At 37.0% G+C, this 27,659-nt stretch overlaps 3 protein-coding genes and 1 pseudogene across 15 annotated transcripts; 2 read left to right on the top strand and 2 right to left on the bottom strand.

The window, feature by feature from the left end:
• Positions 1 to 373: 373 nt before the first annotated feature.
• LOC111436362 (polcalcin Phl p 7-like) lies at positions 374 to 729 on the bottom strand. The gene has a single exon (XM_023074127.1). The coding sequence runs from the start codon at positions 727 to 729 to the stop codon at positions 475 to 477; it is 255 nt and encodes an 84-aa protein (XP_022929895.1). The 3' UTR covers positions 374 to 474.
• An 8,943-nt stretch (positions 730 to 9,672) lies between these two features.
• Positions 9,673 to 11,783, top strand: LOC111436307 (annotated as a pseudogene).
• Positions 11,784 to 12,787: 1,004 nt separating this feature from the next.
• Positions 12,788 to 13,673, top strand: LOC111436358. Its single transcript, XM_023074116.1, has one exon. The coding sequence runs from the start codon at positions 12,915 to 12,917 to the stop codon at positions 13,605 to 13,607; it is 693 nt and encodes a 230-aa protein (XP_022929884.1). The 5' UTR covers positions 12,788 to 12,914; the 3' UTR covers positions 13,608 to 13,673.
• A 1,209-nt stretch (positions 13,674 to 14,882) lies between these two features.
• On the bottom strand, positions 14,883 to 21,671 carry LOC111436322 (splicing factor U2af large subunit B-like). 13 transcript variants are annotated; one of them, XM_023074053.1, is made up of 14 exons: positions 21,413 to 21,670; positions 20,220 to 20,518; positions 19,950 to 20,075; positions 18,899 to 18,969; positions 18,794 to 18,830; positions 18,193 to 18,266; positions 18,016 to 18,063; positions 17,867 to 17,926; positions 17,390 to 17,450; positions 17,178 to 17,290; positions 16,632 to 17,078; positions 15,917 to 16,052; positions 15,570 to 15,634; positions 14,883 to 15,266 (listed from the first exon to the last, which is right to left on the bottom strand). In XM_023074053.1, exons 1-14 carry the CDS (start codon positions 21,526 to 21,528, stop codon positions 15,129 to 15,131), a joined length of 1,791 nt encoding a protein of 596 aa, XP_022929821.1. In that variant the 5' UTR covers positions 21,529 to 21,670; the 3' UTR covers positions 14,883 to 15,128. The 13 variants fall into 13 exon arrangements, 12 of the variants coding, with proteins under 12 accessions (XP_022929821.1, XP_022929822.1, XP_022929824.1 ...); XM_023074054.1 differs by having other exon boundaries at positions 18,193 to 18,263; XR_002709213.1 differs by having other exon boundaries at positions 15,201 to 15,266; positions 15,570 to 15,657; positions 21,413 to 21,671.
• Positions 21,672 to 27,659: the final 5,988 nt, after the last annotated feature.

The raw sequence follows: 27,659 nt of genomic DNA, 5'->3' as shown, positions 1-27,659 counted from the left end.
ATAGGATGGACGAGACCGTTAAAGCATACTCAAGTTGAATCTTTGAAGTAGTAGAAGATATTTACCAATAATGATCGACAATTAATGATATAGAAGACACTCGAGTCAACAACACGACAATGACAATTGCAGCCATGAAGATAATAATCAATGTGGGTGCAATGAAACAAGACACGCTCATATATGAAAAATAATAAGTACGGTGATCATGGTCTATTGAGTCGAAAATTTAATGAATTAAATATAAATAATGAAAGATTATATATTTTTTTTAACAAAAAATGATGAAATAATTGTGTATTGTGTTAAAATTAAAAAATTATTGAAAATATGAAAAAGAAATATAAAGAATACATGATGGAATGGTTTGGTTACAAAATTGATAAGAATTCCCAAATGGGTGAAATTGGAATTGGAATTGGAAATAATAATAATAATAATAATAATAATAATAATAAAGAGAAAGGAAGAAAGCTAAAGCCTTTTGCAGACCTCCTTCATCAAATCGGGATTAGCCCTCTGAAACTCGCACAGTTCATCTAGGGAAATGAAGCCGTTGCCGTCCTTGTCGATCTCCGACATCCGCCGCCGGACCTCCTCCGGCGAGGAGGAGCCAAGTGCGTGGAGAGCGTTCTCCAACTCCGACAGCGAGATCTTGCCGTCCCCGTTGCAGTCGAAGCGGTTGAAGATTCTCTCGCATTCTGCCCTCATTGCCTCCGACTCCGCCATTTTTTTGGATTGGGATTTTCTGCTCCTTCTTTTTATTTTTTTTTTTAATTTTTATTTTTGTATACAAATAAATGGGTTTGTTTCATAATGGAATGCAATGGAATGGCCTTTGGATTCGGGGCTTACAACACGTATACATTCCCACCTAAAATCATGCAAATCTTTCCTCTCTAACCATATCAAACTAAGACACTTTCCATTACAAAAATAGTTAAATCATTTTCACCTTAATTTTCTTTCCACCCACCGATGAAGGTGTCTTAATCATGTCACACATGCTTCATCGCCGATGATCAAAGAGGGTCATACCTTAATGATTGATTCGTATACGAGCCAACGTTAAATTCAAGAAAGAAATAAGGTTAGTAGGCTACAAAGAAGCGACACTTCCATTTCACTTCTACACCATTATAGGCAAAAAAGACAAACATGAAGATCTTGAGAAGATCAAGACCACAAGATCGAGAATTATTTTAAGTTCGTGAGGAGATCCTTTGAATTCAAGGACGAATCTGCCTGAAGAAAGAATGAATGAAATGAAATAAGATGTTTTAATCATGCTATAGGGCATCATGATAGATAACAATATTAGATGATGCATATTTGAATTCAATCGGGTTTCATTATATTTTTTAACTTTAGAATATTAATTTTTAAGATTTTCATGATTACTAGAATTAAAATTAACCCCAATTTACTTTAACATTAAGGTCATAATAATTATTCATGTTGTTATTTTAGAATTAAGATTTTGGATATTAAAAAGTTGCTATGCTCCTTCGGTCCTGAGCTTATTCTTATTTAGATTTGCATGTCATTCAAGTAGTCTTAATTAGGTTATCTTGTGTACTAGTTCGAATAACGAGTTTAAAAATGAGTTTTTGTACCCTTGATTTTGATCAACCTGTTCAAAAACTTTTTCTTGAGTGGGTTCTTTATTTGTTTTGGGATCGTTGAATATTTTAGATCTAAAGATCGTGCTCTTCAATAAGGATGGTAATCGAATTCCCAAAAGTTTCATATCACGAGTGTACTTAAAAAAAAAAGTAAAACCTAAGGAATAGTCACAAAAGTAATCCTTCCATGAATCATGTTGCATGTGATTGAATTTCGAGATGGCGCACTTAACTATTTTTAAATAATCAAACCATGGTCCTATCCCTGAGCAGAGCCAGTGGCCACAAATGATCGATGTCAATGTCGATTTTTATAATGCTGGTACTCTGATTCGGTACCTATCCCTTGATCACGTCTATTCCACTACGTCTCCATTTGTTACTTCAACTGGGTCTTCGAATGTTATGTCTAAGAAGGTGAAAGCCCAGAGGCTTTTGGTGAATCACTTTGACGATCTTAATTTCATGTCCCCTCGTTTCCCCCATGAATATTCTCGCCGCCAGAAGGAACCCCGCCCGTCGTTTGTCAGTTCCTCAGTCTATGGCTCTTTGGATGAGAAGCTCCAATTAGGCTCGAAAACTGTTATGAAAACTGAAGCCGGTGAGATTTGAGAATATTTGCTAAAACCACCCCAACTCAATGCTGTTAAAAGTTCTACATTTATAATCATTTACAAATCAGAGAAATATGATAAATTAAAAATAATAGGAAAAGAATAATAAATGGTGAGCGGTAATGGAAGGCAAATATCGATATTTGTCTTCAATAAATGGTCAAATATGATACACATAGTAAACCATAGTTCAAGGCTAAATATCCTTCACACCCCTCAAGCTAGACGTTGGATTTGAACAAACGTGAACCTTAGATCTGAAAACTTCAAAGAGAGGTCGAGAAATACTTTTTATGAACATGTCAGCATCTTCGTACACACTGTGTGCGAAGTTTGCCAGCGATAACAAGTTCACGAAGAAAATGATAATCTAGTTTAACATGTTTGGCCTGCTTGTGAGAGACAGGATTAGAGCTAAAAAAAATAGCACTTTTGTTGTCACATGAGAGTAAAGGCGGCTATGAAATAAGGACTTTGAGGTCGTACAAAAGATGTATAACCCAAAGAAGTTCAGCAGCAGTCATGGCAAGAGCACGATACTCAAATTCACAGTTGGAGCGTGAAACAGTAGGTTGATTTTTGGTACTCCAAGAAACGAGATTGTTACCAAGATAAATAGAATAGCCGAATGTAGAACGACGAGTATCGAGACAACCAGCCTAGTCAGCATCCGAATAAGCCACTAGTGCACTAGGAATAATGGATGGACAAAAGGTAAGACCAAAATGGAGTGTTCCCTTGACATAGCGAAGAATATATTCAACAGCAAGAAAATGATCGGCAGTAGGGGCACACAAAATTGACTGACAGAATTGACACCATGGGCAAAATCCGGACGAGTAATGGTTAAGTATTGAAGGTCACCAACAAGAGATCGATAAAGAGTAGGATCAAAGAAAAGAGAACTATTAACAGTCAAGTGTTGAGAATCAACCATGGGGTGTGGACTGGTTTGCTATCGAGCAACTGAGCACGAGTAAGAATATCTCGGGCATATTTTAACTGACTAATAAAGAGACCATCAGGAGTGGGTGAAGCTTCAAAACCAAGAAAGTAACTGAGAGAACCCAAATCCTTGGTAGCAAATTCAGAATGAAGCTTGCGAGTAAAGCTGTCAATAAGAGATGAAGCTGTCAATAAGAGATGAGTTGTTGCTGGTAATAGTAATGTCATTAACATAAAAAAGCAGATTGATAAGGTTAAATTGCTGATGAAAGATAAAAAAGGACGTGCCAACGCTACTACAAGAAAAATCAAGTGTGAGAAGAAATGAGCTAAAACGCTAAAACCAAGGAGATTGCTTTAGGCCATAGAGAGTTTTCTTTAATAGACAGACATGAGTGGAAAACCGATGATCAATATAACTAAGAAGTTGTTCCATATGAACATGTTCAATAAGAGTGTCATTGAGGAAAGTATTCTTGACATCAAGTTGCTCAAGAGGCCATTTATCTGTGACCGCAATAGGAAGCACAACACTGACAGTGGTAGCTTTGACAACCGAATTGAAAGTGTCAGTGTAGTTGAGACCAGGAACATGGATATAACTTTTGGCAACAAGACGAGCCTTGAAACGCTCAACGGATCCATCAGAAAAATATTTAATGCGAAACACCCATCTAGAGCCCACAATGTTGGTGTTGGCAGAGCGAGGAACCAAAGTCCAAGAGTCATTTTGTTGTAAAGCTCGAATTTCTTCATACATGGTAGCAACCCCAAGCAAGATTCTTAACTGCAAATTTGAATCATTTTGGCTCAGTGGATGCAAGAAGAGCAGAAAGAAGTCCAGATGAGCCCAAAATACCAAGATTTGCTGGATGACGAGTCTTGAACATACCAGCTTTGGCTCTTGTGATCATAGGATGAGAGCTCAAAGAAGATGAGGAATCAACAGTAGGTTTAATAGAGGCCGGATCAAAAGTCGAGAGTGACAAAGAGAAACTTGCAAGAGAAGTATCAATCTGCACAAACTCATCCACAGGGTTAGAACAAATATCACACAGGGATGAATTGGATCAAAGAATGTGTCATGAAGAAGTGTGATAGTGTTAATATTGTGCGGAAGCAATTTGGATCTTAGGCACTCTAAGTGCATCAATTATAGTAAATTAGTTAGCATGTTCAAAAGCATTAAAACTCAGTGAATTTGAATACTAACCTTTTGTCGCTCAAGTTTCTTCACGAACCGGTTTCGAACCACCACTAGTGTCTTCTCCACTATTCTCTAACCTTAGAATGGGATTGTGGAATCCGGTGAGTGACTAAACTTGGGAGAGATTTAGTATATATGAAGAGAGAGTTTGTGAGAGGTTTTTCTCAAGGTTTTTCTCAAAGGATCACTATATTTATAGAGTCATGTTTGCATGTTCATGCAAATTTGAGATCACCAAATTTTGACACTCAAAATTCCACTAAAATTTGTGAGATTTATTTAGCAAGCATGCAAGTTTGGTTAAACCAAATTTTGACACCTCAAAATTCCACTAACTCAAACATGGATTTTTCAATTAAATGAATTCAACCATTTGACTTTCTTCATTTTGATTCAATAATTAATTTGAATAATAAATTTCAAATTAAAGTAATATTAAATGATTAATTAAACTATTTAATTAATATTTAATATTAATTCAAATGTCAATCTCAATCAATTCTGACACATATTTGATTAAGATATTTAAATCTTATTTAAATATTTTAGATTCTCTCTTTTTTTATTTAATTCGTAAATAAAACAAAAATGCGGTTAAATATATGGTATATATGTAGTGCATATTCCCTAATTTGAATTCGAACACTTTGAACTCACTCGTCACACTGTTTTATGGTTTAGTCCGATATGAGCTAGCAGAGGGATCTAATGGACCTATAGATCATGGACTCCAACGATCCAAGATTAACCCGTTAAACTCATTAACCTTGTTAACCAAAATTCGTTAACTACTAGGACACTCCACTGTAGCCTAGTAGTTGCACTCCTCTCACTATAGATATACTTCTGTCCATTTGATATAACCATGATTAGTAAGTCGATCCTTCACAGGTTGTTCATAACTAGAGCTAGGTTAATTTACCGTTTTACCCCTGAAGTTACTTCTTGTTCCTTATGTCTCACTGATTCTCTAATGAACAATTGGTTTGTGGTCCAACCAGTAAACCGAATCCCTCTTAGGCCAATGAGAGGGTGGGCCCCTTGTTCAAGACCTGGAGTCAGTGATTAAGGGAACTTCCTCTCTTCTATCCCTAAAAGTGGGTAGGAGGGAATTCCATCTTGCACCCCACGTCCCCAACCATTCACCCAATCTTACCCCTGAAATGGGAGGCCTATTGAGTCGGCGAACTAGAGCCACTCTCACCCATGCAAATCTAAGGATAATTCTGAATAAATAGGAGTTCATAGTTAGCTCAGGATTAAAATCGAGTTACCTAGGTTATCGAATGAAAAGAAAATCAGTCTCAACCGTAAACGGCATTAATAAAGTGAGAGTGATTTTCTTCATGGTTCGATCTTATGCAATACTCATTGCATAGGACACCCCCACTCACATGTCTCCACATGTACAATTTAGTGATCACATTGTTTATGTCATATATAAAAGTGGGCCGCATCCATAATGTCCTCAGGATAAGGTACTCAGCCTTATCCTCATACTATAGATCATTTTGACTATATACTTGAACTTGATCCACTCTTATGTCTCTACATATGGTTCAAGTAATCATACTATAGTCAGAGTGTTCTTAGTTTATTGGATTTAGATTAATAATTGTAAAGTTCACTTTATTCAATAACAATCTTTACTAAATAAACAACAATAATAACTTTATTGAAAATAGAATATGTTTTTTGTTTAAAAACTATGAGTTTTAGGACATAAAACCCAACAAAGTGGTAGGGGGGATGAATCAATATGGTAAAGATGCGTTCCAAGAAATTTGAAATATGAAGGGAGGAAAAAGGTTGGGCCCAGGAGCTAGGGACAGCAGGAAAGTGAGTTATATCAAATTGAGCGTGGCGGGTGATGTATAGCTTAGTGGTGGTGGGATCAAGACAAAACCCTTTATGAGCGGGACTATAACCCAAAAAAATGCAATAAATTTTGCGGGGAGAAAGCTTGTTAAGCATATAATCATGCAAGCAAGGATAAAACGACAACCAAAGGGATAAAAATTGTCATAATGTGGAGAGTAACCATATAGGAATTCAAAGGGTGACTTACCTCCAAGAAGTGGAGTAGGCAACCAATTGATAATATAAGCTGCAATGCTGAAGGCGTCAACCCATAAACGTGGAGAAAGATGGGAGTGAAAGAGAAGGGTCAAGTCAGTCTCAGTCACATGACAATGTTTTCTCTCAGCATGACCATTTTGAGTAGGTGTATATGGACAAGAGAATTGATGGTGGATGCCAGAAGTATGTAAGTGAGTTTTGAAACAAGTGCTAGTAAATTCGGCACCTCCATCACTTCGAAAAACCTTGATACGAGAAGAATATTGATCTTCCACAAATTCTTGAAATTGAAGAAATATCAAAGAAATCATATTTAAATTTTAAAGGGTAAAACTAAGTGAATCGACAATAATCATCAATACAAACAACATAGTAAAGAAAACCTGAATTGAATTTGACTGGGGAAGGACCCCAAAGATTACCATGAATAAGATCTAACACATGAGGCGACCTACGTTCATTGCGAGAATAAGACAATCGATTACTTTTTGCAAGCTTACAAGTACTACATAGTGATGGAGAAGGTAATAAAGACAAGAAATATGACATTTTTTTTATTTAAAAAAGAAATAATAGAATAATTCACATGACCCAAGCGAGCATGCCATAAATCATACGAAGCATGTAAAGATTTGTTTCTAAGGATAGAAATAATGGTAGAGTTGTCGCGCTCCAGCACATATAGCCCTCCATCCCTTTTACCGTTGCCACAACCCTTCTTGTTTGACGATTCTGGATAGTAAGAAGATTATTAGTAAATGCAACGGAGAGAAGAAAATTAGAAGCTAATTTATTAATTGAAAGAAGATTTTTAGTGAGATGAGAAACACAAAGACATCTAAAAAGTGAATATTTGGAACAGGAGAAAGAGTACTAGTGTGGGTAATGGGTAGGGATGCACCATTTCCTACTATCACAGAGTTCTTCCCTGTGTAATTTTTAGACTGATCTAAAATAGATGGGTCGTTGATCATATGGGTCGAAGTCCTAGTGTCCAAAAACCAATCAGCAGCCTCAGGTTCAGCAATAGAACAGGACGTGTGAAGATTTCAGGAAGGTGAGCATGAGCAGAATTAGGCTGAACGTACCGTTGATTGTAGCAGTCAGCATAATGGCCCTCTGTGCGGCATATTTGGCAGCGAGGTGGTCGACGACCCTGACTCGAGTGGGTTCATCCTAGGCTGGAAGAGTTGTTTTTGTGGGAATGAGAACGACCTCGCGGGTTGCTGAAGGAAGCAAGGTGACTTCCATGGGTGCGACCACGATTAGTGGCTGTGAATGTGTAGGAGTAGAGTCAGAAGACTAAATGAAGCACCGGAACAACTCAAAATATTTAGCTTTAGAGACTAAATCTGCAAAACAAGGGAGAGAGGTGAGAGCCATTTGAGCAGTAGACAAAGTTGAAAAATCGGTGCCAAGTCCACGAAGGAACCAATGCACTTTATCAATGTTCTCGACGGGTCTGTCAATGGCATGAAGTTGGTTACAAGTTTTTTTGAAGGGATGGGCATACTCAGTAATAGGTTTTGTGTCACGTTTCATTAGCTACAAGTCATCCTTGAGTCTCAATTCACGAGCTTTTGAATAATGGCTAAACGTAGTTTCCAACGCAAGCCAAACGTCACGTGCAGTGGAGACACCAACAACTAGAGCAATGGCATCCTCGGTGAGAGAGGAGAGCATGAGATAGAGAAGCCCTTGATCGGCTACTTTCCACACCAAATATTTGGTGTTGAATGTTGATGAGGTTTTTAGTTCAAAACAAGGTAGTGAAACTATAGTTCCATCTACACTGTGTAGCATGTCTTGACTCTTAATGAGAGGGAGAAGTTGGCTTTTCTAAAGACTATTAGTGGAGAAAGAAAGTTGGATGGTGATCATATGGATTAGAGTATTGAAATGAGGAAGATTACAGGAGGATTCAAAAGCCATAGATAGAAAGAATCAGTGTTGTTAAATCGGAGGGGCTTTGATACCATGAAAATATTTGCTAAAATCATCCCACTAAATAGGGGTGAAAGTTTTTTGTTTATAATCATTTACAAAATAGAAAAATATGGTAAATACTCAGAAACATGACAGGTTTATTGGCCATTGGACGCTCAGAGCGGATCATGTTATGGGTTATAATTAGGAGACTTGTCGTCATCATGTATGATCTCGCATACACAATTTTTAAACCCAGGTACCTGCTCTGTCAAGTTGTAATGAAATGTTTGAAAAAATGAGTGGGAAAACAAAATTTGATTATTTGACATTAAACGATTCCTTTATGCAGCCAAATTGGTAGTGGAGAGTTATTAATAATGTTTGCAAAGAGGGACATTAAGCGATGGGAAGAACTTGTCAGAATTAGCTACTTAGAATTAGTAAAGTTGAGTTATTATCTTTATTAGGGGTGAACTTGAATGGTGTATCTAAATTGAGTTTTTGTGGAGTTATTTATAGGATTTATTTTAGTTTAAATAGAAGCCTCACGCTTACTAAACCAGAGCCACAGTCAAGCAGTGCATTATTTCAGTTGTTTCTGTATTATTTTCTTTGGGTAATAATAATTTCATATTTATTTACACTTTTGAGCGTGAGATATTGTGACAGTTGGCATCAGAGCCAAATTGATACGGTTGAAATTATTACTCAACAAGATGAATGGTGGAAGTGCTTCTATGAATGTAGCTATGAAAAATCTTGTTGGCAATAATTACAATTATTGGAAGTTATGTATGGAAGCTTATCTACGGGGACAAGATTTGTGAGATTTAATTGAAGGTGATGACACAGAAATACCAGCGAACACTCCACAGAATGTTGAATTACGCCGAAAATGGAAGATCAAATGTGGAAAAGCCTTATTTACCTTGCGAACTCTTATTAGCAAGGAATATATTGATCATGTTCGTGATTTAAAGTCACCAAAGCAAAGTGTGGAAAACCCTTCAAAAGTTGTTCACTAAGAAAAATACAGCTTGATTGCAATTTCTAGAGAATGAACTAGCTGTGGTAACTCAAGGTAATTTTTTTATTGAAGAATATTTCTTGAAAGTGAAAAATCTATGTTCTGAAATTTCAGAATTAGATGGTGAGTAGCCCGTGGATTACAAAAAGAATTTATGCCATTTGTTTCCTCAATACAAGGGTGGGCAAATCAACCTTAATTGAACTGGAGAATCTTCTTTCCAATCAGGAAGCCTTGGTTAAGCAAATGACGAGCAGCAACGAGTTTTTCCCAAAGTCAGAAGATGTGTTGTATGTCAGAGATCAAAGGAGACAGAATTTTTATTCAAAGCCTTCATCAAGCAATGCGAATCAATTCAGAAGTGAGGAGTCGTCAAAGAAGCCATTTAAAGCTTGCTACAGGTGCGGAAAACCTGACCATTTTAAACGAGATTGTCAGGTGAAAGTAGTGTGTCATCGTTGCGAAAAGCCAGGCCATATTAAGCCAAATTGCCAAGTCAAAATGCAGAAATTAAAAGCAAATGCTATACATGAAAGTAAAAATTCTTCAGATCCAATTTGGGAATACTGCTTAACCACTGAGGTTCTTGATCAGCCAACAAACGTGACTTCAGCCGTACATCAAGAGGATGTCTCTATAGATGATCAAAATCCTAATTCCACTACTTACGCTTCTGAATTTGATTCCCTCCAAATTCCGCCTCTGGACTCTCTTTTTTTCTCCGATGCCAACTCTACCACCCTTGGTGACCCTCCTGTTTATTTCACGGTCTTGGATTTGGGATTTGACAAAAATGAAGATTTTGAGCTAACCTTTGGAGATCTTAATAGTTCTTTCCTTCCCTCTGAGGCTGACGATTTCCTCATCTCCGAAGATTTGGACCAAACTATCAATTCGTTGGACTTGCAGGCTGACCGGGAAGCTTCTGGGAGCGTTGTTGTTCGTGCTTGCAGCTTTGCATGCTCTCCAGGATCCAAAAGCTCTGCGGTTTCATGCAAGCAGTCCCCCATGAAGTTGAGTTTCTAAACTATCAATATTCTGAATTAAGAACCGCAGGTAGCGAGTGTTTTTCGACCCATTCTGATGGATGGGACTCAAAGAGTCCGAGGATTGTAAATTTTCCTTCCCTAGAGCATGGTGGCGGTGGTAGTGATCATGAATTCTCAGGCGAGCCAGCGTCGTCTCACGGCTCGGGTTCTAAAAATTTCGGTTCTGGTGTCTCTGAGGGAATGAATTGCCCATCTTCTAATGCAGAGTATTACGATGTCATTGTCGATCAGAATATTAAATCAAAGGAAATAGGAAAATTTTGAACGACGAAGAGGAAGAAAAACCTGGATGAAGGAAACCTGGATTTGAGATTAGAAAGTATCAATCCTCAATTGAGTACCTGTGCTCTAAATGAGGATGAAGAGAAGAGGAAGGCGGGGTTGATGAGGAGTAGGGAGAGTGCGCAACTTTCCAAGGAGAGGAAAAAGCATTGTGGAGGAGTTGGAGAATAAATTGAGAAGTATGCATTCAACCATTGCTGAATTGAATAGTAAGATATCATATGTGATGGCTGAGAATGTAGGCTTCAGACAACATTTGAGTGGTAGTGGTATGTGTGTCAGCCTCCTCCTCCTACTAGGAGTAAAAAGAATGAGAGTAAGAAGGTTGTGGGAAGAATTAAGAAGGTTGACAATATTAATTTTCTGGGTTTGTTGTTCTTTATTATGCTTTTTGGTGGTCTAGTTCCGGTAGTGAATGACATATTTGGCAATGTTGAAGGAGTTCCTGACATGTTAGCATTTGTTGGTGATAGGTTTTACAATCAAAACCGAGGAAGGGTTTTGAGAGTCGGTAAGTATTCGAATTTATCTTGTGAGAAATCTGATACTTTGAACCTCTTAATATGTGAGGAAATTCATAGGAAATGGGCAGACAATTTTGATGCCTATTCTGATGCAAGCTGGTCGAGAGAATTGGGGCGGTCTTCGAAGCTTTATGAGAAGAGGGTTTTCTGGGAAGAGTTCGGCCACGACTATGCTTCGTTTCTCAAGAAATTAGGGGTTTTGAGAACCCGAGCAGATCGAGCGCGGTCCAAAGAGGAGGCTTTTGATGGGCATATGGCAATTGGTAGGGTTTTATATGAGCACCAACTCTTCAAGGAGGCTCTTGTTAGCTTCAAGAGGGCTTGTGAGCTGCAACCTACTGAAGTGAGGCCGCATTTTAGAGCTAGGAACTGCTGGTATGTTCTTGGAAAATACAAAGAGGCAAAGGAAGAGTTTCTATTAGCATTGGAGGCGACGGAGGCTGGGGAAAATCAATGGGGATATTTGCTTCTATTCTTTGTCCTACGCATTTTAGAGCCTTGAAACTGCTAGGGAGTGCTTTATTTGGAGTAGGGGAATATAGGCTACCGTTAAGGCTTTAGAAGAGGGCATACTCATGAAACCATATTATGTTGATGCTCACTGTGATTGTAGATGTTTTGTATAATTTGGGCGGACTTTACGTGGACTTGGGGTTGTTTCAAGCCATTCTTGCTCCCATTTGCACAGGTCCCCTGAAAAGAGAAAGTGGGTGGCATGCGATGCCCTTGTATGGCGACCTGTGAACGACTGCATCAAATTTTCTGATTTATGTTCTTAGTCAATAGAAGTCCATGGGCAGACATATGGTTGCACCAAGTTAAATTTTTTAATAAAGCTCTTGGAGTTATTGAAAAATAAGCTTCCACTATGAGAAGTTGTCAAAATTATTAGTGCAACTTACAGCTGAATTAGTAAAGTTGTTGAGTTATTCATCTTTTATCAGCAGATGTATTTTAGTTGAGTTTTTGTAGGAGTTATTTATAGGATTTATTTCCGTTTAAATAGAAGCGTCACGGAGTAAAATTGAAACTAATTGTTCTAAACTTCTAAAACTTTGATAGGAGTATTCAAAAGAATTAATAAAGTATAAGCAGTTAAGTTCCTCTATTCAAAAGTTATCTCCTCTTAAGTTGTTCTTCCACCTTCAGTTATTTGTTTCGACATATTTCGATCGTGGGCAATTTCCAACCTAAGTTTCTTCGTTCCCCCGGTTGATGATTATTGGGAGAGAGTCCATGTTAGTTAATTTAAGGAATGATACTGGTCTTTTGGAGGAAGCTCAAAGTAAAGTCACGAGAGCTTATACTCAAAGTGGAAAATATCACACTATTAGAGAGTCGTGATTCCTAACATTCACTCTGATACGATGTTTTTGTCAGTAGGATTGAGTGAAGATGAAGGATGATCTTAACTAAAAAAAAAAAGAAGAAGAAAAGAATTAAGAACGTAAAAGGTAGCTTGCTTTTGTGTAAACGATATGCTTTAAGCATTAATTTACCTTTCACCACGCATCTTCTGAAGCAGCCCACATCGCCTAACGTGACCTCCACACCATGTCAACCACTTTCTCTTCCATATAATTTTCATATTAAACCCTCCATTCATATCACATCTCAACCTCATTCACCCTCCATGGCTGATCTCTCAAGCTCACCAACTCCGGCCGAACCCCCCGCCCCCGCCTCTGCCGCTTCCATCCAAGCCTTAGAATTGTCTATTCAAAATGTTATGAAACTCAACCAAAGACGTAGAAAATGGCATACTCTCTTTGCCACCCCAATTCTAAACACCACCAACCCATTATCCTCATGGAGATCCCATTTGATCACCTTCCTTGAATCCACACCTTCTCATCTCATCACCATTGTTCTCCTCTTAACGGACCTTATCGTTACCGTTCTCGAACTAACATCTTCGTTAATATCATGTAATTCGCCTGTTAGTCACAAGAGAGAAGAAGAAGTTATGGGTTTTCATTGGGTGAGCATTGCCATATTGAGCTTGCTCTCAACGAAGACCGTGGCTCTGGTGGTCGGCCTCGGCCTCTCGTTCTTCAGGCGACCCGGTTGCGTCGTGGATGGCGTGGTTGTGGGTGTGGCGTTGGGTTTGGAGGTGGCTGCAAAGAGGAGAGGCGGTGGAGTTATAATGGTGGGGAGTTTGTGGAGGATTGTGAGGGTGGTGGAGAGTGCTTTTGAGCTAAGTGATGATGCCATTGAAGCAAAGATTGAAGGAATAGTTTGGGAGTTAGAGGGAATGAAAGAGGAAATAAGAAGAGAGAAAGAGAATGAGGTGATAGATCTTAGTATAAATCTTAGTAACCTTTAAGTTTGGATTTTGATTTTATCATATTTTTGTTTGTAAATTATATATATTTGTAATTTATGGTTGGAAAAGGTTGAATTTATACCGACTTTTATAGGTTATTATTAATTAAAACTCTAAACTTTTATTAGTGAATCGATTCATACCAATTATATAACAATTTTATTTTTAATGTATGATCATACTACTCAAATGAAAAATTATCAAAATAGATCAATTGGCTTGATAAGGTAAAAAATACCCGTCTATTTGAAGTCTGTCCCCAAAAGTTGAGGTATAAGAGTAGAATATTAGAGTAAATACAAAAGTTGAGGTATAAGAGTAGAATATTTTTGAAAATATATCAGAAACATAGAAAAGAGTTTGAAAGAATGGCCGAGAGAAAATGAAATTCACTCCAAACTCCAGTTACGAACCGGTTTTATTTGGATTTAGATTCTAAATAGTTAGAATCTTGTTCTTAGAGATATTTTGCAAGTTTTGTGAAGGGAGCCAGAGTAGGCCCTTAGAATCTTGTTCTTAGAGATATTTTGCAGGTTTTGTGAAGGAAGCCAGAGTAGGCCCGGCATGAGTCAAGTACAGTAAAATTTATAGTTTTGGACCATCTTTGGACTTAATTGGACCATCTTTGGACTTAATTATTTTGCCAGAGTCGATTCAAAAGTCGACATTCCGGCCCGGCATGGGTCAAGTACAGTAAAATTTATAGTTTTGGACCGTCTTTGGACTTAATTATTTTTTTCCTGGCGAGTAGGAGATGGATTAAAACTATACCATTTTAAGGAAGAAAGTCTATTGGAGTTGCAATGAAAAAGTTAGTTATAAAACAAAAATATACTAAAAGAATAATTAGTATAACTTGTTTAACAATAATTGTAATTACTCACTTTAAGATGTGCAAAGTGCAGCAGGTTGATCGAGATGTTGACGTGGATGAGCGGAAGCCTTCAGAGATCTTACCTAAATACGAGCCTATTTTGTTTTATCTACTTGTGTTCTATTTTGAAACTAGACTTTAATGATAACATCTATTCTTTTAACAAGTTTTAAAAATGTAATATATTTTTATGAAATTAATTCCCTGAATGGTTGTTGCATCAAAAATTGTCTAAACGCATTGCCCTAATTCAAGTTTAAATTGATTTCAAACTCTACTTGCATACACCAAAGGGGAAGAAACAATTGAACAAAATAAGAGCATACACCAAAAGGGAAGAAACAATTGAACAAAATAATAGCATACACCAAAAGGGAAGAAACAACTGAACAAAACAATAGTACACACAAGATTCAAGAAAGTCTATTAAAAGTATAGTAATAAAGAAGAAGGTTGAGATGAGGCTATCCATCCATTACACTATTTAAAATGACAGAGACAGTAACTATCTAAAATCTAGACGCTACCTTTACTTACTTGCCTGTTCACAAACTTACCTTACCTTACCTTACCACATTTAGAACAAAGGTAAATATTTTCTTTTTTTTTTTTTACCAATAACTGTGTTTGTAAGTAAAAAGTGAAGTTTAGGCATCATACTCCCCTTGGGCAAACTTGTTCTCTGGATAGAATACAGCTATCACTTGGTTCCCTCCAAATTTTCTTCCATTCAAACCAGATCGAGCTTTCGTTGCGCTCTCGATGTCTGCGTACTCTAAAAACACCTGGTATGCAAAAAACAAAAGCAAGAAAGTATTAGTTAGACTTCCAAATTAACTTAGAAGAGGACTCAACCAAGAAAGATGCTTCCTTGTTGTTTACAAACTCTTCTGTTACCAGATAAAACGAATGAAACAGGAAATATGAGTGAATGGAAGAGGTTACTGAGTTAATCACATCTTCACTTTCTATAATCTCATTGTTCCTAATATCATAAGATGACTGTTTTTGGGTATCAAATCAAAATTCAGGTTTGCAGGAAGGAAAAAGAATTGAAAATTTTGGTTGAAAGATGCAGAAATTCATGCCTTTCCAACTCCAGGTGCTGCTTCATTGGGTCTCGGACGCGGGATTACAACGTTTACTAATGCACCTGCAAAGACACAATAAGAACCACTTGAAACCAAAAAAAAATTCAGAATCAGATAAGAAGCATATGTCGGGTGGGTGTATAAAGATAGAAGGGGCTATGGAGGCTTCTGTCTGTAAGTTATTTGTCTAATTCTTTCTACCAGAATGTGAGGACAAGAAAAGGCTGTAAAACAGAGGTATCACACAGAAAAAACAAACAAGAAATAAATGAGTATGCATGAAGCTTTGAAGTCCTATAGAATCTATGTTGATAGGTACACAACCAAAAAATGTGTTCGTTTACCAAATTTTCCGCCTTCCCCTCGCATGTCTTCCATGATATCTTCGTAGTCTTCATCATTAATAAGCTCTTCCGGGGTAACAACTTGTGTAAGACAAAGAACCTTGGTGGATACAGCCCCAGGCTGTAGCATAAGCTTCTGAAAAAGGAATACGGTAAGATAGTGATAAACTAAGATAATATTTCACAATTATAAAAATTGCCATGTTATATACAACAAACTTGGGAGCTACTTCTGTTGATCTTGATATTATATACACAACATATTAGCAACCAAGTATACTACAAATTTCAGGTCTTGTTCTCAATGAATCATTCATGCTTCACATTATCAAGCACACTCGCAATTCATGCCAGAGAAAGAAACAAAATGCATACTATTCACCACTACAAGACATTTTGTCATTTTTTAGGGTATTCTATGCATTTTACAATAAATTACAAGTTTAAACGAATCTGGGAATTTTCGGTCCGTCAGGTAACTCCCGAGAACTCAACTGCAATGCTGGTAGAATCAAAAGTTCAATGAAAGAATCAACTTGAAATATCAACTAGCAATCTTCCCCCATGTTATTCAGTTGAAACATAAAGACTAATATAATATATAAAGATAATTTCAATGATGTTTGGGTATTTTAAAGTTATTAGGTAGGAGAAGTACATGAGCCATTCATTTAAAATTCCACAAAGTAGAGGAAAAGCCTGTAACTTCACTAACCTGCAACGCAATTTGCTGCTGTGCATGTAACAGAACACTTTCTTGCTCTGGTTTGGGTTGGTTGGTTCCTTGATTTGCACGCCGAACAGTGAGCGTCTTATCTCCCATTTTAATACCGTTGAGGGCCGCACAGGCTATGTCAGTGACTGAAAGATCTTGGTAAACACAAAATGCATAGCCTTTTGAATTTCCCGTCTCTCTATCTTTCACCAGATCAAAACCTCGTAGGGGCCCAAAAGACTCCAGCAACTCTCGGACCTGAGCTTCTGTGAAGTAATAGGGAAGTCCACCCACAAAAATGCGGTCTGGACCCTCAAGACCACCAGCTGAACCTGGAGTTAGACCAACAGCAGCTAGGTTCAGATTGGGGCTTGGCTGGCTGGGACCAAGCGTTGCAGCAAGAGAAGGATTGTAATCACTAGGTCTTCGCACCTTAACAGGCGCTCCCTAATTTGAACAATAGTAACAGATAAGAAAAATATTTTCCACAATAAATTTTGTTCAAACATTTTATGCATATAAAATAGTCAATGACAAACTAAGTACCTCAAAGATGATCCCATCCAAGGCCATTGCATTACTGGCTTCCTCAACAGATCTCATCTCAACAAAAGCAAACTTTTTCTCATGATTTATGTAAACATTAACAACCGCATCTCCTATAAGTGATAGACGGCCAACGTATGAGTTAAAACAAGTTGATTTGGCAAACAATCCAGACAGTTAAACCTATGAACAGAAATAAAAAATCACCATACCAGGGCCAGCGGTATTTCCTCCTATTGCTGCCATGACCTGGCTGAAAAATGTGGCAACAGACTGCAAACAACAAATGACCTTTGTGAATAAATGCAGTTGGCTGTTATATGAGAAAAGTTTCCAGTATGGCCTGGCCAACTAGAGGAAAAAAAAACATGGAAAATGAAGAAGGAAAAGTATGCCAAGGTTATCGGCACTGGTCGTGAGAAAGGGAGAGGAATAAACATAGCCAAGAATGATAAGTTTTTCAAACTTTTATTTGGTAAGTCAACAGAGGATGACATTTGCATTTGGCATTGCAGAATCAAAAAATTACAAGAAACCAAAACCTTAACAAAATAAATAAGCTAAAAATCTGCAATCGGATGCACAAATGGTGAACTCCAGACAAGAATATATATGAAGATACGGACTTTGAATATTAAATAATATAATAAAATGTCAATAAAAAAAGAGCAACAAGAAGTGCAAAAAACCTGTTCGTTGGCTGTTGGTGGTAGCCCTCCCACATAAACGCGCCGTGCATGTCTAGTAGCCTAAAAACAGAACACGCACCATAAGTTTTAATGCCCAACTTAATGTGTACAACCAAAAACAGAAACGTACAACAGCACTGAATTGATACCTGTTGAGTCATTGCCTGAACCGGCATTACAGGAAGTGCTCCAAAGGGCTGCATGAAAACAAATAAAAGGAAAAACAATGTAAATGATGAATATATACTTCTATCAAATAATTAATGTCATTTGTCTAAAGATTTTGTATTATTCCATTGTTTTTAATATGGGAGAAGTAGAGTTACCTGACCCGTTGCCAGAGGAAACATGGTAGGAAACATTCCAGGAATTGCTGGAGTTGTCCCGGGAATCTGACCTGCTAAAGAAATTAGGCTAAATCAAAGAAAATAATCACAATTCAAGTCAACAACATTCGCATACACATAAGATTCAAGTTCACCTGAACCTACTTCATGCTTCAGGAAACTCAATGTGATGTAACTTAGCCTCTTCCAATAAATTTTTTAGCATACAAATTTAATGCATGTACAAATTCTGAGAAATATTTGTAAGACTACCCAAAAAGGAAAAAGTTTCCAGATGAGGACGAACAAGATCCATCTAACCGGTGCATTGGTCCTTCTTGCACATAAAAGCTACAGATGTCAGCTCACGCCCATGGTCAGCACAGAGGGGCAAGTAGTCCAACATTGCCTTCTCACAAAATTGGACGAGACATAGAAACAAAACAACAAACAAACACCAAACACAAGCAACAAAAAACCAAAATACCTCTCAGTTTCAGAATGAGTGTACCAAGTAAATAATAAATAATAGCATAGCCCGTCCAAAGACCACATTTTTTAAATGACTACATATGCGATGAAGGAACAAAATATAGCTTACCCAATGACACCATGCAATTTGTTGTCAACTTTCCACACTATATTCAACAAAGAAAAGCAGTTAAATAATACAGAAGGATATTCCTGTGCATAAGGATTTAGGTACCTGCAACAGCAGTTGCACCAGGTAATATTGCAGTAGTGGGAGGAGCCATGTCAAAACCACTAATTCGTTTGCTGCAGAGAAAGATATATTAGCATAACAAGTTCAAAGACAAAAGAAGCAGGAAAGGTGATAAACCATGAAATTTCATAACCAGGAGAGACAAACAACTTGTATGATGCAGAAGAATTCAACATAAACTACAAATAGACCAGAAATCTATGTAACATACAGAGCACTAAAGAAACCAAATAATGATAGCTTGTCGCCCACATTAAAATATTGTGTGGATGCACGATTGCAAACCATTAACTTTCTTTTGAAAAAATACCCAGCTACACTGCTCAAATTAATAATGTGAACATCCCTTATATATCAATGACAAATTAGAACTTAGAAGAATAAATTAACAATTATTTATGGTCCAGAGGAAAATATAACTCTAAATATAGTGAGAAAAATGAATGGCAGAACAATATTTCCAAACATTCCACATACTAACCTACTGGTCTAATCATTCCTCTGTTCAGACTTTTCAAAAGAAAAAATTATGGAAAAGAATGAGATACATATGGTAAAGGCCACTCCAATAGGCACAAACCAAAGAAAGGCCAAAAATTGCGAAGCTTCTTATGGACAAAATAGTAGTGTCAATCTCATCCTCAATAAACGAGGGTAAAGCAATATTGCAATTATTCAACAAAAGGAAACTGCAAAAAAATAACAAAAAAAAAAGATAAATGCAATTGGAGAAATGCCAGAGAACCACAAGTTCATGACAATTAAACCTTTTACATTTCAAACCATGACTGGAGACAGTTCTTCAATATCTCAACAAAAACCATACAGTTGACTTACAATGACAACATATTAATTCGTAACATATGATCTTACTGCTCATATTTAACATCTGCTAAACTCCCCCGTAAAGCAATATAAATTCAGTAAAAATTCAAACTGTTTGAACCTACTAATTTTCCACCCATAGACTTCAGATGGATGTACAGAGAAGTTGTATACAAGAAAAATATAGCTATTAACTCCCATATCCAACCTTTTGGAGCGTGATCTTGACCGCGACGGAGAAGGGGACCTTGACCTATGTTCAGGTATTCCCTTTGAGCGAGAACGAGACCTACGTCTATGTCTGTCTTCTCGTTCTTTATCATAGTCTCTCCGCCTATAAATGAAAAAGTCAATTTAATTTCCATTGATAAATGAAATTTAACCCAACATAAATCCCTAAACCCCGAAAGTGCATAAGGTAAGAGCCAAGAATGAATTATGAACAAGAAGCTGGGCAAATAAATACAGAATCCATTACCTGTCGTAGTCTCTACTCCTGTAGTAATCATCATCATCTCTACTTCTGCCCCCTTCCCTCCTCTCACCTCGATCCCTATGGCGGTCTCTATGATGACGGTCACGATCCCTATCACGGTCCTTGTCACGATCCCTTTCCCTGTCTTTCTCCCGGTCTCTTTCCCCATCCTTGCTTTTCTCCCTATCCCTTTCTCTACCTCGGTCCCGATCCCTCTCCCTGTCCTTCTCCCTATCCCGCCCCTTATCTCTTTCTTTTTCTCGACTTTTTGAAGATTCCCTTTCATATTCTCGAGAACCATGCTGTAAAAGAATAGTTTGTCAGTAAGATTTTGGTTTCTTCATAATCTTTTACTATATAAGAAACCATTTCATTCATAAAATTAAATATAAAAGAGGAGGGGAGGAAAACCTCAACCCAAGCTAAGGAATAGAATACAAGAAAAACTTCCAACTTGAGTGGGAAAAAAGGGAAGAACAGTAGAAACAGAACCAATTCCCACAATCCACCCAATTGCCTAACCTCGACTATACATTGTCTCACAATGAACAAAAAAAATCACCGAGAATTAAGTTGGTCTGTTCGTTTCTCCAAGATTTAGAGTAACTTCAAATACTAATGGATTTCAAACGAATTCCAGCGTTTCTTATCCGTGAAAAATAGTAGGGTTTAAAATCCTAAATGAATTAAAAAAAAAAATTCACTTAGTAAGTTTTCGAGACAGGCTAGATTTCTTCGGATTTCATAGAATATAAGTATAAATTGCTGATTTAACCTTGTTATATTCGAATTTCGAATAAACAAATCATGGTTGGAACGCTGTATTACTAAAATTGTCATTCTCATTTACGCAAACATCCAAACAAAGAAAGTTAATTACGTTACCATTCCAAACAAGATAAAGAATTAGTATTTGAAATCACAGAACTTGAAGTCATTTTATTGACTCAAAACGGAAGGTTATAGGTGATGTTTCAGTCTTGCAGAGCATTCAAAACACAAACTACAACAAAAAATGTCCAACTTCGACAGTTCCAGTGTTTTCTGAAACTAAAGAACGCGATAATTGAACACGACTTGGAACACAAAATACGAATAATTTCAGCTTAGGAACAGCAGTACCATCGATTCCCCAAATCCCACCAAAACCGTAACATAACAAATGAATCGCCATGGATTAATCGAATACAAAATACCTGAGATTTCGAATCACTGTGAGTGTCGTGGCCACCATGGCTGCCACCACGAGCTTGAGGAGAAAAACCATCGCCATAGTTGTCTGCATCTTCCCCATTACCTTCGTACCTCCCATCGTAATCCGTCATGTTTGAATTTGGTGTATGATCCACAGAGTTTCAGCTTGGTATATGGAATTCTTTGTGGGGAGAAATTGAAATTCCCGAGGCAATTGGGTGAAGCACGCCAACGAGTATCCTAGGGCTCGGAAGAGAGATCCTTCTCCTTATATATCAGTCTCTAAGTACTAGCCTCCGCAGAAAGGATGCGACCATGGGTATTTTGGGGAATTCGATCATAAATTTTATGTTTTTAGATTTTTAAAATTCTTAAAATTAAAATTTATCCTAATAAATAATTATTTGATTATAAATAAACAATAAGTCATTAGTTATAATTATTGAAAAAAAAAATTTAATAATTAAATCTATTTACGATATTGTTAACTAATTAATTAATAATTTAAGTAATTAAGTAATAGCATTTATTTAATAAATCTTTATTTGTAAAACTGAATTAAGTAAATATTTTAACCAATTATTATCACATAATTAAGTATATTAATTTTGTTAAATTGATATAATTAGTTAATTAACTATATTCATAATAAATCATACTAAACTTTAACTCTTAGGCATGTTGATATTCCTAGATGATTAGTCGTTGGGTTTATTAATTTCTTCGATGATCGACCATTGGGCTTATTGGTTTTCTTAGAATGGCCTCCGACTTTTTAGTCAACTTAAATAAGGTTTTGGTTTGTCGATCTACTTACACCTAGAGCCCAGAGTAAATCATGTGGTCACCTGTTAGGTCATGGATGCGATGGGAGCCTATAAGTAGGCTTCTTACTAAGTGTTTTTATACTTATCCATTTCTCCTTTCTTTTTTAAGTGTTCGCATACTGTCAGTCGAGATGGAGTAGTGTTCAAAAGTTGTATGGTCATGAAGAGGGTCATTTCATAGCGTCAGTCTATTTTTACATTTTGGAATCCTTTGTATTTTGTTTTATAATTTTATTCCAAACTCGTTGCCCATTTGTAGTATTTTGAACATCGTCTTATAACTAGCTTTAATTTTGTATTTAGTTTTTTTTTTTTTTTTAAGTTAAACTTTGTCGAATTTTTATCTTTTATTTTTATTTGTTTTTGCTTTCACCTTTTTTTAGTATCGATTTGAGTTTCAAAGCCTCAAAAATTGGGTCGTGTCTCATTGGTATTAGAGCTGTCATGTTTTAGATTTTGTAGCCTAGGACAAAGAGTTGTACACCTATGTGACTTAGTTCGACGACACACCTCATCGCTACCAGGTATGCAATCTAGCCATATTTAGTGGTATATTGATGGTGTTAATATAACACATGCGGAAGCAATTTGGATCTTAGGCACTTTTAGAACATCAATTATTGTAAATCACTAGCATGTTCATAAGTATTAAAACTTAATCAGTTTAAGTACTAACTTTTGTAGTTCGAACTCCTTTTGCCTCACGAACCGGTTTCGAACCACCACTAGGTCTTCTCCACTATCCTCCGGCCTTAGAACGGGATTGTGGAATCCGGTGAGTGACTAAACTTGGGAGGGATTTTGTATATGTGAAAGAGAGTGTTTGTGAGAAGTTTTTCTCAAGGTTTTTCATCAAGATGAAGAATCCCCTCCAAGTATCATGATCACTCTATTTAAAGAGTCAAGTTTGCATGTTCATGCAAACTTGAGATCACCAAATTTTGACACTTAAAATTCCACTCAAGAGTTTGGGATTATGTGGCAAGCATGCATGTTTGAGTTAACCAAATTTTGACACTCAAAATTCCACTCAAACTTGTGGGGTTTATTTGGCAAACATGCAAGTTTGGTTAAACCAAATTTTGACACCTCAAAATTCCACTAACATGGATTTTTCCATTAGATGAAAGTCAACATTTTGACTTTCTTCATTTTAATTCAACAATTAATTTGAATAATGAATTTCAAATTAAAGTAACATTAAATGATTAATTAAACTATTTAATTAATATTTAATATTAATTCAAATGCCAATCCCAATCAATTCCGACACATAATTGATTAAGATATTTAAATCTTATTTAAATATCTCACATTCTCTCTTTTCGTTTAATTCGTAAATAAAACAAAATTGCGGTTAAATATATCGTATATATGTAACGCATATTCCCTAATTTGAATTCGAACACTTCGAACTCACTCGTCACATTGTTCTATGGTTTAGTCCGATATGAGCTAGCAGAGGGACCTAATGGACCTATAGATCATGGGCTCCAACGATCCAAGATTAACCGATTAAACTCATTAACCTGGTTAACCAACATTCGTTAACTACTAGGACACTCCACTATAGCCTAGTAGTTGCACTCCCCTCACTATAGATATATTTCTGTCCATCTGATATAACCATGATTAGTAAGTCGATCCTTCACAGGTTGTTCGTAACTAGAGCTGGGTCAATTTACCGTTTTACCCCTGAAGTTACTTCTTGTTCCTTATGTCTCACTGATCCTCTAATGAACAATTGGTTTGTGGTCCAACCAGTAAACCAAATCCCTCTCAGGCCAATAAGAGGGTGGGGCCCCTTGTTCAAGACCTGGAGTCAGTGCTTAAGGGAACTACCTTTCTTCTATCCCTAAGTGGGTAGGAGTGAATTCCGTCTTGCACCCCACATCCCCAGCCATTCACCTAGTCTTACCCCTGAAATGGGAGGCCTGTTGAGTCGGCGAACTAGAGCCACTCTCACCCATGCAAATCTAAGGATAATTCCGAATAAACAGGAGTTCATGGTTAGCTCAGGATTAAAACCGAGTTACCTAGGTTATCGAATGAAAAGAAAATCAGTCTCAACAGTAAACGACTTTATAAAGTGAGAGTGGTTTTCTTCATGGTCCGATCTTATGCAATACTCATTGCATAGGACGCCCCCCACTCACATGTCTCCACATGCACAATTTAGTGATCACATTGTTTATATCATATACAAAAGTGGGCCGCATCCATAGTGTCCCCAGAATAAGGTACTCAGCCTTATCCTTATACTATAGATCATTTTGACTATATACTTGAACTTGATCTACTCTTATGTCTCTACATATAGTTCAAGTAATCATACTATAGCCAGAGTGTTCTTAGTTTATTGGATTTAGATTAATGATCGTAAAGTTCACTTTATTCAATAACAATTTTTACTGAATAAACATCAATAATAACTTTATTGAAAATAGAATATATCTTTGTTTACAAACTATGAGTTTTAGGACATAAAACCCAACATATATGTGATATGTGGAAATCACTACAGGGGGAGTTGATAAACGCCTACAATGCTGGAATTTGCAAAGCTAGAGGTTCTTCAGAACCCTTGCAAAATGTTCACAGAGAAAGCTAACTTAACGGATTGATTCCAACAAAGAGCTGGTTAGAAGATGAATGACTCTTAGATCGAACTTGGAATCTATAATAGTCACTGTTAGATACCAAGACAATTCACTCCAGAATTAGCTTCATCAAAACTAATTCAATGAATCAGTTTAAATATCAAACCTAAAGCAATGTTTGAAAAAGAATAACACCAAAAGGGTATCAAGAAAACACAAAGGTTTTGTCTGTATTCAACCATTCGTCCCAAACATGAATGTTACATGTCTTTAAATAAGCCCAAAAGATAACTTCAACATAATAAAGTTCAGCTTCCAACTACAAATCACTAATAAATGCTATTAAATACAAATTGAAGAAAATAAGGCATTCATACAGACTATTAATAAATGCTATTAAATATAAATAGAAGAAAATAAGGCATTCATACATTGTCTCAGTAGTTCAACTACCCATGGCAAGTCTTCTAATCACTTTCCAATATCAGCCACTCCATTATTTTCTTGATTTGATTCTTGAATCTTCTTTTGTATTGCTTCTTGTAATTGCTCGTTTGGGTACATGGAAGTGATAAGTTGTTGGATTCATATCAGGAGTAAGACTCGGATTACCTTGTTGATTGAATATCTCAAGGCAAGAACACTTGATTGAGATTCGAATCACTCCACAAGCAAGATTGATCAAGTCGAGCTTGAATGATTCTACATGCAACCTAAACTACGTAGAACTGCAAAGAAACTTAGTCATTGGCTAAAGAAAAGCACAAATGCTTCCTTTACTATATTTTCCAAGTCTCTTTAAAAATACAACATACATGGCTTTATATAGCTTCAAAATGAAACTATTAAAGGCATCCAAAGTTGTAACGGTCATAATTAACCATTATGTAATTGTAACCTAATGAAAATAAAAAGTCCTAAAATTCATTAATGAAATACAATAACTCTAAATTACTCTAAATTATAATCCACCCAAAATTTATGACATGAAACTTCATTTTTCATCAATGTGACATGAATTGAAATATCTTTTGATAATTTCAACAATATTTTCTTCACATCTTCATTGAAGTATATTGTATGATTGATGTCTCTTGATTCATATCAATATGATATGATATAAGACCTATATAAATTTGATGATTTCCTTGGGATACGTGATAGTGATGTTAACATCTTAGGGCGTTGAATAGTAAGATGTACAAAGATATGAAACAACACTTCTAGTGGCGAAGTATGAAGAAAGACGTCGCAGAGTTTGTGAGCAATGTGCTTAATATGTCAACAAGTAAAAGCTCCCGAACAAAAGACGGCAGGGATGTTAGAACCCCCGAGTATATCAGAGTGGAAGTGGGAAAATATGGTCATGGACTTCATAATAGGACTATCCAGAACGTTGAAGGGCTCTACGGTAATTTGGGTAATTCTCGACAGATTGACAAAGTCGGGACACTTCCTGCCAGAAAAAGGCAATATATACCGTTGATAATTTGGCTCAGCTGTATGTGAAAGAGATAGTGAGGTTGCATGGAGTCCCAGGGTTGATAGTGTCGGATTGAGACCACGCTTTATGTCGGCATTTTGGTGTAGACTCCAGAAAGCATTGGGTACTTGCCTCGACTTCAACACTACCTTCCACCCTCGAATGGATGGTCAAACGGAGCATTTAAATCATATTCTAGAGGACATGCTATGCGCTTGCGTACTGAACTTCAAAGGAAGCTGGGATTTCAAACTACAACTGATGGAATTTTCATACAACAGCTTCCAGGCAACCATCGGGATGACATCGTTCGAGGTTTTATATGGAAAACGGTGTAGATCCCCATTATGCTGGCATGAAGTGGGTGATAGAGAATTGGTAGGACCCGAATTGGTTCGAGTTATCAATGAGGTCGTTCCGAAAATTAGAGCGAGGATGTGTACCACTCAAAGTAGACATAAAAGCTACGCGGATGTTAGGCGTAGGAGCTTAGAATTCAAGGTAGGGGACCTAGTATTCATAAAAGTGGCACCAATGAAGGGTGTCTTGAGGTTCGAGCGTAAGGAAAAGCTTAGCTATCGATTCATTGAACCCTTCAAAATTCTCGAGCGAATCGGTCCAGTGGCGTATAGACTAGCCCTACGCCCTCCCTCTCAAGCATACACAATGTATGCTAGGTGACAATGCTAAGGAAGTACACGAGGGACCCTATCCACATAGTAGACTACGAGCCACTTTAGCTTAGTGAAGACTTAAGTTACGAGAAAAGCGCATAAAAATCCTAGCTCGTGAAGTGAAAACCCTACGTAACAGGGATATCACATTCATCAAAGTACTATGGTTGAATCATCACACTGAATAAGCTATATATGGGAACGCGAGTACAAAATAAGAGAAAAAATACCCTTAATTAATAAAGGAGTTTGAGACTTTCGAAGATGAAAGCTCTTTTTAGGGGTATATAATGTAACGTTCCATTTAAAAAAAAAAGAAAATCCCCGCCGGAGCTCCAAAATTCCAGCTAGGCGTTGGAGTTCTTGGGCAAGCACAGGCACGCCCCATGGATCACCAAATGAACACCCACGCTCCAGCCAACCCTCACAGTGTATCTGTAAGAGAGAACACAAAGAAAGGGAACGAGAGAGAGAGAGAGAGAGAGATTCGGCAAAATTTTTGGGTGAAGATGAAACCCGCAAACCGACGCCTAAAACGGAAGGCCCACGACATGAAAGAGATCATCGACGTCTATACGCACACCTAAGGTACATTTCATGCCTTAATAGCATTCATATTCATCGGAAAACTAGATTTGAGTTTTTGAGAATTTCATGAGATAGTC

This window comes from Cucurbita moschata, unplaced genomic scaffold (assembly GCF_002738365.1).
Source record: "Cucurbita moschata cultivar Rifu unplaced genomic scaffold, Cmos_1.0 Cmo_Scf00053, whole genome shotgun sequence".
In the NCBI taxonomy this organism is placed as follows: Eukaryota; Viridiplantae; Streptophyta; class Magnoliopsida; order Cucurbitales; family Cucurbitaceae; genus Cucurbita; species Cucurbita moschata.
The sequence above is the reverse complement of the archived record's forward strand: the minus strand, read 5'-3'. Positions and strand labels throughout refer to the sequence as shown.